The 13,325-nt window shown below is 37.9% G+C and overlaps 1 protein-coding gene across 1 annotated transcript; it reads left to right on the top strand.

The window, feature by feature from the left end:
- The first annotated feature begins 7,359 nt into the window (after positions 1 to 7,359).
- LOC116260060 (uncharacterized) lies at positions 7,360 to 12,856 on the top strand. Its single transcript, XM_031638136.2, has 10 exons — positions 7,360 to 7,740; positions 7,838 to 7,897; positions 8,236 to 8,403; positions 8,650 to 8,713; positions 10,478 to 10,722; positions 11,293 to 11,326; positions 11,571 to 11,686; positions 12,088 to 12,147; positions 12,336 to 12,413; positions 12,514 to 12,856. The coding sequence occupies exons 1-10, from the start codon at positions 7,531 to 7,533 to the stop codon at positions 12,583 to 12,585; spliced, it is 1,107 nt and encodes a 368-aa protein (XP_031493996.1). The 5' UTR covers positions 7,360 to 7,530; the 3' UTR covers positions 12,586 to 12,856.
- The last annotated feature ends 469 nt before the right edge of the window (positions 12,857 to 13,325 follow it).

Raw genomic sequence — 13,325 nt, 5'->3', positions numbered from 1 at the left:
ATTGAAGTCATGTTTTCCAACCATAGAACACATTGTGTAATGTCTTAAATGTCAACAGTGTGGGCTTTCTGTGCTTATACTTGTTTTTCTTTCAAACACGAGAAAATCGCACCCGGGACATAAGACTTAGCTGCACTTTTCGCATTGTAAGACCATATTGCTCTAATTTAAAATATGCAAAATACTATAAGGCCAAAACAAGGTGCAGTTCTACCAGAACATGATGTAACCTAAAACCTAGAGATGATGTCACCTAAGAAATTATGTATGTGACATCAACTTACCTTATGAGAACACAATCAGGGCCTAACTTTTTGAAGAATAGAATCATAAATATGTCTACATAGTAAACCTAACTACTTGTCTCGATGCTCATATCATCTTTAAAATATGGAAGCACATCTATTTTCATACCAAAATGAGTACCGTGTTTGATTGGTAAGCCGGGGTTAGGCAGACCCTCGCTACCGGATTGGGTTAAGTAAGCTGATGGCTTCGCAGCCCACTAGTCGGCCTTCTGTCCCCTTCTGGATTTGAACTTGTGATGTCCCATCAGCTTGCTGGTAAAAGTAAACTTCACATCGGTTCGATGATAGTGTAAAAGTTTGGAACTTGTGATGTCCCATCAACTTAAAAGTTCATTTAAATGGTTTTATTTTAATAAAAATAATATTTTTAAAAGATTTCATTGGTACTCAAAAGATACAGAATAGATGACCTGCAAATTTTTTTTTTTAAATCATTTTTCAAAAAAAAAATGAAAAAAAAGTTATGAACATCTTGTCTAAAAAAACTTGCAAACTGCATGTTTTTCTGATGTACATAGATGAAACCTTTTCACAATTTAGAAATCGATGGAGTGAACTTTTGGATTTCAGGAATTGATATTTTCAGAATTCAGAGATCGATGGTATGAATTTTTTGACTTGTATGTTCAAGATTGATACGTAAGGCTTTCTATATATATATTCATATTACACTTCTAATATAGTTCCTTTTCTCAATAACTACTCTCGAAGAAATGAGAAATGAGAGGTGGGTATCAAAGAATTTGTTCAATTGTATTCTTTATATCTACAATTCCTTTTACTTGAGTAAAGTGCACGCAATGGCAGGATTCTATGCGTGGGGCTCACGGTGCTCGGGAAAAATTTTCCACCGAATTTTGTCCGGGACATGAAAGAAAGCGATATTCTCTGCATTTTCTTCAAAGCTGTCGCTTTTTTCCCTTCCTCATTTCATGCCTACGATCTCTCTCACTTGCTTCAAGCCATATTTATTTGGATTTGGTTCATCTTCTTACAGCTTTTTCTTCATCAGCAATTATGTCATGTAGAGCAAGTCTTCATACACACTAAACGACCATACTCTTTTCTTCATTAATAAAATTTTCTTTTCTACTTTGACCAATCACGCCCACTTATATTTTAATAGTCTTGTTAATCTAGAAAATACTTGATTAACTCGCTATTTGGTGCCAGTGACGGAGCCACGTGTGGACTAGGATGGATGCATACCCACCATGAACCCCGAAACTTTTCGGGTTCAAGGTTTAGGTTTAGGGTAGGTAGTAATTGTTATCACCGCCGGACCTGCGGCAGGCCGACTCCATTTTGACTCACCTGACCTTGACTCGCCTAAGTCCCGACTACAGGCTACCTACTTTTGGGGTTCTTTATTTTTAGCAATGATGCTCAAGTTTCTGGGTCACCCTTGTTAGTAACATATTGTGCAAATGTTCCTAAGTAAGCATGACAGATATGTTTTAAATCAATTAAGGTGACTTTTGGTTTCACATGATTTGTAGATAGCCAACCTTCTTAATATATATGTATTTTCATTGTAATCTCCCCATTTGAATTTTTTTACACTTGATTTTTTTTTTCCAAATCTGTTCTTATCTTTTCTTTCTTTTTTTGGGATGTTGGCCATGATACCATCCTTTAGGCCCATAGGAAAGGGCTCAGCTGGTTTGTCATTTTTAAATAAAGATGGGCTTCATTTCTCTCATCATCATTCAATTAACTTGAGTTCATTGCTAACTTGGATTGATTAGGAGGCACGAAAGATGATATTTCTGCCCTTGTTATGCTGTCTTAACCCAACCAAAAAAAAAAAAAAAAATCTCTTTGCCGCTCTCTCACGCCCCAAGATGCATCGCTAGCCGATCAGACATAGGGCACACTTCCGGTTTGATTCTCATGGGCACTACTTATGACACCTCCAATAACTATGCTTGTTTACCTCATATCCAAGCTGGGACTCCCTTCCCTCACATTTCAGGTTTAAGGCTGTTGCTACTTGAAGTTAGGGATGTTAATGTTTTTTATTTAAATTGGATATCCAACCGATCCGTTTCAAAAAAAATTGTATATAGAAAAAGTTCAATATCTGATTAAGAAGCCAAGTTGGATTGAGATTTGAAAAATGATATATGGTTTGATTTGGATTCAAATATGCATAAATATCCAGGTAAGTTATGAACGTAAAAATTGGATTCAGACTGGATTCAAATTGTGAAATCAGATTTCAAATTCAAATTCAATTATGACTTTTTGTCATTTGTATTTGAATCCAAGTATATGAATATGTAAAAAAAAAAAAAAAACAGCTATAAGTTAAGAGTGTATCCAATTCGATCCATTGAAGTAGATTTCAATAATTAGTCTATAACATGTTCTTTGCCTCTCTCAATTGTAATTTTCACAAATCTAACCATTTCTGTTCTCTCTCTCTCTCTCTCTCTCTATATATATATATATATATATATATATATATATATATATATATATATATATATAAACATGTGGGCGCCAATAAAAGATAGGTCTATGTGATGGTTGATCAGGTCCCATTGCCTCGTTCTCACACTTATTTCAAAAAGTTTTATGATATTCTTACAATAAAATAAAAAAATAGGGCCCATTTGTCAAATTGGGGGACCATAGTTTGTGATCCGGTTTCAAAATGGATATCATTTTTACATTAAAATAGTTTAATATTGTTATATATGTAAGTGCCCCTTCAAGTATGATAATCTGTGAATCATTGTCCTTTTAAAAAATTTTCTGACTCCGCCACTGGTCTTTCTCTATCACTCTATGAGGAAGATTTTTTGTTTAAACTTGTGAATTATATAAGCTAGTGTAGTGAACTGGTGCAAATTGAATTAGATTTGCAAGAGAATAAGAAAGAGGAAATAAGAGCTCATAGTTTTATTCAATCTGAACTCCACTAAGCACCAAACCTCTCGTTTATTTGAATATAAAAAAGGAAAAGCGAATAGAAATTCCTAATTGTATTTGTATCATTAAATTAGATCTAATATTCTAAACAAACTAAAAGTATCCAAAAGAAAATACAACTAGATCCAAATGGACCCACTGAATCCTGAAAATGACGCTCTTGCGTGCGGCATCACATACGTTCCTAAGCTATTTAAAAGGACTTGATTATTCAATAACTCTTGTGATGGGCTGGCCCATGCAGTGCGTGTTTGATTTTTTTTATTCTTGGAACCTTAGGAACGGGGCGTCCAGTCCTTGGCACCCTAGGAACAAGAAGAACAAGCATTTGTGTCCACCATACAATGGTTGCTAGCTTAAGGGTGGAGCTAAAATTTTGACAAGATAAATATCATTTTTCAAAATTTTTATATAAGACAACTAAAATTTTCTAAAATTTCCATGTAAATTAAAAAAAAAAAAAATTTGAAGGGGGAGGGCTAAAACCCCTAGGGAACCTCCTTTGGCTTCACCCCTGGCTAGCTCCACTGAACCTGCAAGCCTTCTACGTTTTTATTCATGTTTGCTTAAGAAAATCTACTTTCTATGTAAAATTACGAAAGCCATACCCTTCTACATCTAAGAATCTGGCTTGTTTTGAAGTCTGAATAGACAAGCACAACCATGTTTGAGTTGTTTCACTTTCATCATCCTCAGAACGTGCTTGCATCAGCCGCAAATGGCTGTTCCAGTTCGACTCAACGTGGACAAGTTCGGTGTTTGAGTCGTTTCACCATTCACTGGACGCTCCAAGAAGGAAACTGGCAAACTAAAATATTTAGTAATATTCCTTCCAAAAAACCTTTCTTTTTCCTTCTCTTTAAATATTAATGGTTTTTGTCTGATTAAATATTTTGTTAATCACCATTTTGAACACAAATGTGCCAGAAATAATCGAAAGATGCACATATAAACCGATATCTTTTCAACAAGAAATGCATCTTATCTATCCCCATCTGCTTATAGATTTTTTCAAAACACAGCCCTACACAAAGTTGATTTTTTGAAGTTCGAAGAGATTGTTTTTTTCATGGGCGTGTTTTTGAACCAGAGACTTTGGGCAGCCATGAGTTGACTCTGGTACTGCCTGACATTGACCTTGAGAGATGGACATCCTTATCATAATTAAGGCTGGACATCGAGCTGGCCCAGCTCGGCGTGGCCTGATAAGGAGTCGGCCGCGGCCTAGGCTGCAGCTCTAGAGATCGGCATCCTTATCTTAATTAAGGCTGGGCATCGACCTGGCCCGGCCCGATCTGGCCTGATAAGGAGTCGGCCGCGGCCTAGGCTGCAGCTCTAGAGATCGGCATCCTTATCTTAATTAAGGCTGGGCATCGACCTGGCCTAGACTAGGGACATGTTAGCACTGGTTAAGAGCACCAACTTGGGTTCAAATGCAGGGCTTAAGACAGACCGAGGCACATGTGAGAAGGCCCGCTCAGGTGACCAAACGACAAAGGTGGTGCAGATTCGGGTGTATTAATTTGTATGTTGGAAAAAAGCATAAGATTGCTGTTCGAATTCAAACTGAACCAGAATACTGACTTTAAAGAGCTCTTGATCTTCTCCAACTCTATTGATAACTCATTAGAGACTCGGGAAATAAAGAGAAGATGCATACAAACGAGAAATCTAGCAATAAAAAAGAAAATGATCGAATAGAGGAAACTCCTGAGCATTTGGTGATCTCAAATATGTTCACTTCAAGGGAACGGGTGACTCATTATTTCGATATCTTCACGCTAAACACTTACTCAAAATCTCACTTATCACATTCTATCGTACAAGAATCACCCATAATAGAATCCGAAGTATGAAAGGAGACATTGCTTTTGCTAATTCTAATGGAAGACCAGTTTGAGCTCGGTCCAGTCCGGTCCGGTCCGGCCTGGTCAATGTGGGCTGGGTCGGGTGACCCTGCTTCTACGATCACACACATATTTGGCATTGGCTGGGTGCAGTATCGATATGTGATTCGGGTGGGTAAGGTCACTCGCTCAGCTTCAAAGGGCTAAACCATTCTTCTGTTCATAACAGTGCATAGAAATGCCGATTTCCATCTCGTTTTGAATCCCTTTTGTTAGATTTGATAAAGAATTCTGAATCAAATTACTAACCGGATTCAGATTTGATAAGCAGTTTCAAGACTGGAATCTGTATCCAGGATTCATATCCAACCGGGAATGATGAAGATTGAACCTGATATATACAAATGTATGTAGCATTTATACTACTCCGATCTGAATTCAATCTTAATAACAAGGGTCTGAATTCAACTTTGAATCCGAATCTGATTGCCTAGAATCTAAACTTGATAAAGGGTGAGTGCCATCCGACTCCAATCCCTTTGCGTCTTTAAGTTGAATGTTGAATGTGAGTTGGATGAACATGAACATTATTCCAATAACTGGAAAACTATAGCCGATGAGTGGAAACAAATTGAAACATATGCAAATAATAGAACCTAGAGGATCTCTATTCTTAACAGGGTTGGTGCAACGGACGGGGTGGGGGTTGATAGGCGGGTAGTTTTCATTTTGAACTCTCATGACATCAATTCTCTATGCTGCAAAAAGAGTGCAATCAATGTGCAAGTTGAAGCACAACAGGAACACCACCCCAAGGCACCAAAAGCAGCTCTGGATCTTGGAGTAATAAGGGAAAGAAGGTAGGGGGAGCTCCGACCTTCACTCCAGCCCTCAAAGCCTTATTAGGGCACGCTCTACCACTGAGCTAATAACTCATCATGCATGCCTTCCCTGTAGGGAGACTTGTTATGCCACAAGCAAGAGCAACCACATCCCACTCTTTCCTTTTTGCGCCCCCAACATTGCCACCCTCTTGCCACTCAGGAAGGACATGAGGACTAGCCCGCTGACGGGTACCCGGCCTGACTCAGGCCCGAGCTCGGATAAAATGGCACTGGATCAAGCTCGGGCTCAGGTTTTAATGGTCGTGCCGGCCTCAGGCCTGGATTTTGGTTGTCCGGTCGGCCCGATGCTCAAGCTTAAAAAAGGAGGATCCTATTAACCTGGGATGACCATACTTGTTCAATTTATCAGTGTCAGATTTCCTCCTGCTCACTCGAAATCCACCTTGAAGAGCATACTAAGAAGGTCAGTACTTGAACACTGTATCCATAGTATCTCTATTATAAACTGGTATAAGGTCTGCTCAACAATAGTATGCCTAGCTATCAGAAAAATAATTATGAAATACATTTATTCACAAAGATATTAATCATTGTTCATGTAACCTTTTTATCTTGTTTATGAATCATATTCTTTTGGAGCTCGTCTTTAGATTAAGGATAAGGAGATATGTTACATGAATACCACTCTTCACTAGCGCTAAAATATGTCAGTAAAGATAGAAAAACCATCAGTGAAAGTTTGATTGTTGCGTCTTGGAGAAACATGTCACTGAAGATCATTTCGCTGAAGCACCTTCAGTAGTGCAGAAACTGCCGCAGAAAGCTCCAGAAAGTATGTCATAGAAGGTAAGCCAACTCATAAACAACTATAAGTGATGCAAGTGCCCTCGCGTTGATGAAGGCCAAGTTCATTGGGACCTTCTCTAAGGCTTCTTGTGAATTTTCTTTTGTTTTATTCTTTATGAATTCTTTTATTCTTATAAAGTTGTTACTTATTTTTAATCATTGTTTCTTGGCTCCGCAATTGATTCATATACATCTCTTTTTTAACTTTAATCAATTATTTTGTTTCTTTTTAAACGTATCTCATCTATAAGTAGATGAGACATTCTTTTGGAGGTGAAGTTGGACTATTTTGCTTATCTTGGCCTTTGCATTGATCCCGGGGTGCCAAGTTTTTTTCCTTGTTCTTTCACAATTGCAAAATAATTGATAAAATTTTTTCTGAATACAAAAACAGAACAAGAATCAAATTAAAAATAGTAGAGATTATATGTGTTGAAGAAATGGCAGTTTTTTGATGAAATTTTTGAACCAATTGTCATCTTAAAAGCAAAAGCTCGAAATCGGAGGTACATATTTTGGAAGATTATCAATTTAGAAACCTTAAACCTTTGTCTGGCATTCTAAGAAAGCAGCGCACAAATTGATAATTTTCTTGCTTCTACGGCTTTGCCGCGCGTGCTTGGTATCACTATCCCTAAACCTTGCCTGACCTCTGGCGTCTCGCCGTCGCTGTCGCCGGATCGCCACCACCCTCTTCGGGCATTCTCTTTCTCTCTCTCTCTTTCTCTCTCTCTCTCTCTCTTCAAGATGGAGGGGAGAGAGAAGGGGAAGGGTATAGCAACTCCCATAGCCTCCTTATTCTCCGTTGATGAGGCTCAAAAGGCTGCACAGTGGGTTAACGACTCTATCGCCGAGCGCCAGAAAGAGCTTGACCAGCTCAACGCCTTCATCGCCGACAATAACGCCCTCAAGAAAGTCGTCCAGAAGCTACCCGACGAACTCTCCCACGATATCATGGTAAACGTCATTCAAAGCACCCATTTCCTTCCTTTCCTTCTACACTGACGCGTTGGTCATTCAGGAAAGGTTTGTTTTAATTGTTGAATTTCTTTAGGTACCATTTGGAAAGGCAGCTTTCTTCCCGGGAAAGATTGTTCACACGAATGAATTTATGGTATGCTTTAGTTGTTTTTTCGTACCAATGGTGCGTGTATAATTTGATTGGTTTCCTCTGTTATTTCAATCCCCATTAGAGAAATAGAAGAACAGTATGAGATGGAAATGATTGGACTGGTATAGTTGTTCTAGACACCAAGGTCCTTGTAGATTTGATTGGTTTTGCCATGATTTAGTTCCACTGGAGATAGAATGAAAGAAAGAATGAGTTTGAAATTGTTGTTCCAATCTTTTCAGTTTGCAATAGTTATCTTCACTATTTCCGATTTTGAATTTAGGGTAGATGCTGTTTCCTTCATGACGATGGCAATTTTTTCTTATTGAATGTGTTCATAGGTTCTATTAGGAGAAGGATATTATGCAGAGAGGACAGCAAAACAAACAGTGGAGATTCTACAGAGGAGGGGAAAGACATTGCAGTCGCAAGTGGAGGCTTTAAAAGCTACAATAAGGGACCTTCTCGCCGAGGCATCATTTTTCAATTCCACTGCTGCTGAAGCTGCTGTGAGTTTAGTAACTTTTTTGTTGCACTAAGAAAGGACAAGCTTTCCCATTATTGATTGGTTGTAAAAATCTTGTACTTTGATTAGCTTTAGAAAGCGTCTGCATTTGTTGCGTAAATTAGCTGGTTCAACAAATGAAGATATTTAAACTTTTGGCCGATATCATCAGACCTGCAGATTTTGTTCCCATCTCATAACTAGAGCCTTGTGTTATTAAAAACTTACTGTTCACTTGCTTTTCCAATAGGAAGGTCTTGTGGAAATAAGGGAAGACTATGATGAAGAGCACTCTTTGACAGACCTAGAACCAGGCAGGTATTCGTGACAACATCTATTGTTGCATTAGTTGAACTTTGCATTATCTTTTGCTTCCTGTTATTGAAAATGTTGTCACTCTTTTGTGCTTATAGAGTTCTTCCATGTATGGTATTGGATCGTCCTTCTTGCTTTTTAATGTGGGGTAACTGCAATTCTTCTTGAAAGGAACACCATGTGGTGGCATTTACAAAATGGTCCCTCTTATATTTCTTTTCCTTCTTTAGGAAAAAGTTGCGATGTTGTCCCTTTTCCTTCGTTTTTGGTATGGAAACATGCGATCTGTCACAAAACATACTACTAGAATACCTTAGAAGCAGTTAGGTCAAGCAGCAAAATTCATTATACCATCCTTAAAATACTATGAACAGGAAAGGCGAGATGAAGAAGTCAAACTTATCCTTAGGGTATCAAAGCTATCTGCACATCCACTAAGTTTAAGTTGGCAGACTTATGTTGGTTACCTTTTTGAAAATGTAGTTTATTATCTCATCTTTATGTTTATCATTTCCTACAGCAATTTGGTCTACAGTGCATGATAGTCTTAGTTTTGAGAAAAATAATAGGTGATATCAATTGAATGATTCATCTACATGCATCATATAACCTAGGTGTGATTCATGCAATTTGAAGAAACTGTCCATTACCTGTTTCATGTAGACTTGACTTTAAGGCTGGTCCACCCCTGTTAAGGTGGTGTGGTGTGACTGCACTTTGACACAATGTATTTCTTCCTTTCTTTTCCTGTATAGTATGGGGTGCCTCCCAGCACCTTAGACATCTTTTGAACTGCTAGATGGTTGGAGGGCATGAAATGTTCCCTCTCCAGTCAAACCTCTTCCCATTCCTCTCTTTCCTTTCTCCGGAGAAGAAGGAGAAGGGGGGAGGAAAGTCAATGTTTTTCTGTCTCCCACTTTTGTCTCCGAGCAAGTTCAAATAAGATAGTATAAATAATTTAAATGAAGTGAAAAAATGTTAGTTCACTGTTTGCTATTTATTACTAGACCACAAAGGTATCAGAATTAGCTATTAAACTGAATCTGAGAAACCATTTTTTGCATTTTCCCCTAATAACCAAATCTGCAAATGTTGATGGGGATTAGCAAGTAAGTCAACTAATTTTGAATTATTAAAGCGACATTGTGTTTTCAGCTAACAATGCATGCGAAAAATAGCTTTCCCCCCCTCATTTTATGAATAAAATTGCTCTTGGTCAAATTTTATTAAGTACATCACTGGATGGAAACAAACATTGTTAGTCGGAACAAACACCAGTTTGCCTGTGTTCAGGGCTGCTGCCAATCTTGCTATCTCGAGACTAGTATGTTGATGTGTCTTTGAGTATCAATGTCATATGGTCCACAAATTGGTTGTTGGAAACTTGTAAAGGAAAAAGTTTAATAACAACTTTGGAGAAACATCTTTGTTTTAATAACTAGAAGAGAATAAATTTGATGACTGGATTCATTCTGCAATATGTACAGTCTTACCTTTTAGAATGGGTTCTTTATACTGTGTGAGACTGTCCACTTTCTTTAACAGCCTCAAACAAGCTTTAAGGCAATGCTCATGCATTTCTTTGGATGTAACTATTTGTTAGATGACACCTTGGTGTCCTTATTCTCTTATTTTCCTCTTTTCCCATCCCATTCATGCATGCCATATATTGTTTGTTCTGTGCCCTTTGTTATATTAGTTAAAGTATACAGTGTTACTTTTAACCTGAATATGTCTACTAAATTTCTGCCTATGTAATTCAGGCACTTCAAAGTTGGAATCACTGCATTTGTCTGAAGATGGGAGTGACAAGAAATTGACTCAGAATGAAGAATTTGATAGGTTGATGTCCAGATTAGATGAACTGGAGAAAGAAGAAGATCAGGATGGAAATTCTTCAATGTCTTCTGATGAAGATACGAGACCTGAAAGTTCAGTAATTGAGTCTCAGTTGGAAGACGTTATTGATTTGTCCACCGTCCAAAATAGAACCACACAAGGAAGTGAGGTACATTTGTAAAATCTTTTCAGGGCAAGCTATACATGTAATATATGTCTGCAGTTTGGCTGGGTGCATTGACTGCTGCAATTAGCAATGAATAGGAGTTTAACTTGTGCTCACATGCATCGCCTGTAGTGACAGTAGGACTGCTCTTCTGCCATACTTGTATAATTCTGTCGTGTGCTCAATTTCACTGCCAGAGTTTCAAGCAAGAATAATAATACTTAAGAAGGGAGCTATGGCTTGTGTGACAAGAGTCTACAGAAAATTAGCGAAATCCACTCTTTCCTAAGTGCAGTTAGCAGTTCTCTGGTTACATAGGATTTGTGGGCTAAGCCGCTAAAAGTGCTGTCAAGTGGTCTACACATTGCCCATAGACCATAGGGTCTCCAAGTGTTGCTATTTTCCATTTACCCTTCAGTTTCTAGGCCCAAGTTTTCCCCTTTTGCCCTATAGGTAACCCACATGTTAGAAATTATGCCATTTATAAGGGAGATATCCATTGTAATATAAGTACATTGATTCATGGCTATTGCCTTCACACTTACTACTGACATCTGGCATTTGATTGTGCAGCTTGAACAATTGCATCTTCGGTTTTCTAATAAAGGTATTTATAATATTTGATATAATTGGTAGTGGTCATGCTTTATGTCTTTGTGTTTCTCTTAGTTACGTAGCATTCGCAGGGTTCTGATTGCTGAAACTTGTACTTAATTCATCAACGTTTCTAACTTGATTTCTGAGACATAAGCTGCCTCAGAAATGAACATGAAAGTTCTCTCCAGTAGGGAATTTTAGACTTCCTGCCCCCTCTTTCAAACTAATAATTTGAACATGGTTTGTATGTTCAGTTGAACCGTCTGAAGGAAATGATGGAGCCATTAAACCAAGGAAGTACGATGAAAAGGTCTTGAATTATCCTAGACTGGAAGAGAAGCGCCATGTGTCATTTGCACCGCAAAATGATGTATGTTGTCTATTTACTTCAATATTGCATATATTTTGCAGTATTTGACAGTATAAATTTCTATTAGATGGGAATGGGAATGTGCTTATAAAGACTATATAGACAAAAATAAATGTTACAGCGGTAGAAGAAAGCAAAAAATAAGAATGAAACATGATAAAAGCAAGGTAGAATCAAGGAAGCAAGTGGAATCTTATTACAGAAACATGAAAAAATAAAAGGCATTGTGGAAGCAATAATATAAGAAGAAATAATAAGAATAAAAGGGGTGAAAAAAAATTAAGTGAAAAGTTATCTTTGTTTCTTTATATCATGTTTTATCTTTTCATTAGATCTGTCCTTTTTTTCCTGCTTTCAATCTTTCAAAGATCCTGTCGTTTAGATGTTTGATGTGTTTTCAGGTTTCAGATGCTCCTGTTGAAGACAATACGAGCACAGTGGGATCTTCTCATGCTCCGAAGGCACGTTTACTTCTGAATGCTTTTTTGCCTCTTCAATGTTCTTATGTTTCATTATTCGAAATCCTCTGAACTTAGTTGTTGCTATCGGTAGGAAGGATATAATTTTATGGATATATTACATTAATTACTAAAATTATCCGAGCTTTTATTTAAATTTTGATATATTTTTTCTTTGATTTTGTATTCAGGCTTTCACTGGTTCCATTATTGAACGAGGATTTGACACCCCATCAAGTTCTCCATCTCAAGGAACAGGATCCTCTCAGGTACTGAATTTTGTTCATCTGATTTATTATTTTTTCTCCCTATACATTATAGTGCAGCTGATCTTTATAACCAACAATTCTGCTTGTATGATTTCTGCAGGAGAGAACAGTCCCAACATCATCGTCAAAGCCAGTCTCAAGATTCAAGATGCAGCGGGGAAGCCGCTGCTGATAATCCAGCTAAAGCTATAACTGGAGTACCAGTTTTCCATCTTCTGTTGTTGCTGACTATGATCCTCCTATCTTGGGATTGTAAATTGTGTGTCTTAGTCTCCAATCAGCCCTCACCGGGTTAATGTGTTGAAAAGAATGATCTCGGAAGAAATTTCACAGCATGGTCTGTGGCCATTTCGTTAAAAGTAAAGGGGTTCCAAATTAATGTGTAGGGATTTTGACAAATGAGCAGATGATATGAGAAAGAAAATGATATCATTTCACTATCACCCTTTTGTCATTATATGATCCCATCTCACTTGCCCTTTTATGCAACTAAATTGGTTTCCATGGCCAATATTAGTAGACAAACTTGAATATCAGTTTTATACCTTTTGCAATCACGATACTGCTCAAGTCAATCGATCTCTTAGCCGGAGCTTATTTTTCATGAATTCGAAGGCCACCAATCGAACGTGGCCGATGCCCCAGTGGCTGGCTCATCCTCATCTCCTAGCCCTCTTGGCGTGGCAAGTTTCTGCTTTTGCATTTAAAATATGCTTTCATGTTATGTAATTCATCCGTTTCTCCGTGATCTTCTGTGAGTCCTATCTTCCGGACAAAGACTGCTTGGGGGGTAGGCCCTCATCCTTTTATTGCAACAAAATGAGGAGGTATTTACAGCAAAAAATGGGTCCTCACGGACCTCAGCCCCTCAGGGAATTTTCTTGCAATGGATCCCACATGATATCTACGGGA

The sequence above is a fragment of the Nymphaea colorata genome, chromosome 9, assembly GCF_008831285.2.
Source record: "Nymphaea colorata isolate Beijing-Zhang1983 chromosome 9, ASM883128v2, whole genome shotgun sequence".
In the NCBI taxonomy this organism is placed as follows: Eukaryota; Viridiplantae; Streptophyta; class Magnoliopsida; order Nymphaeales; family Nymphaeaceae; genus Nymphaea; species Nymphaea colorata.
The sequence above is the reverse complement of the archived record's forward strand: the minus strand, read 5'-3'. Positions and strand labels throughout refer to the sequence as shown.

Excerpts from the sequence above, each read along its gene's own strand:
- LOC116260060 (XM_031638136.2), top strand. The coding sequence starts at position 7,531 with ATGGAGGGGAGAGAGAAGGGGAAGGGTATAGCAACTCCCATAGCCTCC. Across the intron at positions 7,898-8,235 it reads TTCACACGAATGAATTTATG|GTTCTATTAGGAGAAGGATA; the intron begins GTATGCTTTAGT and ends ATGTGTTCATAG. Across the intron at positions 12,148-12,335 it reads GATCTTCTCATGCTCCGAAG|GCTTTCACTGGTTCCATTAT; the intron begins GCACGTTTACTT and ends TTTTGTATTCAG.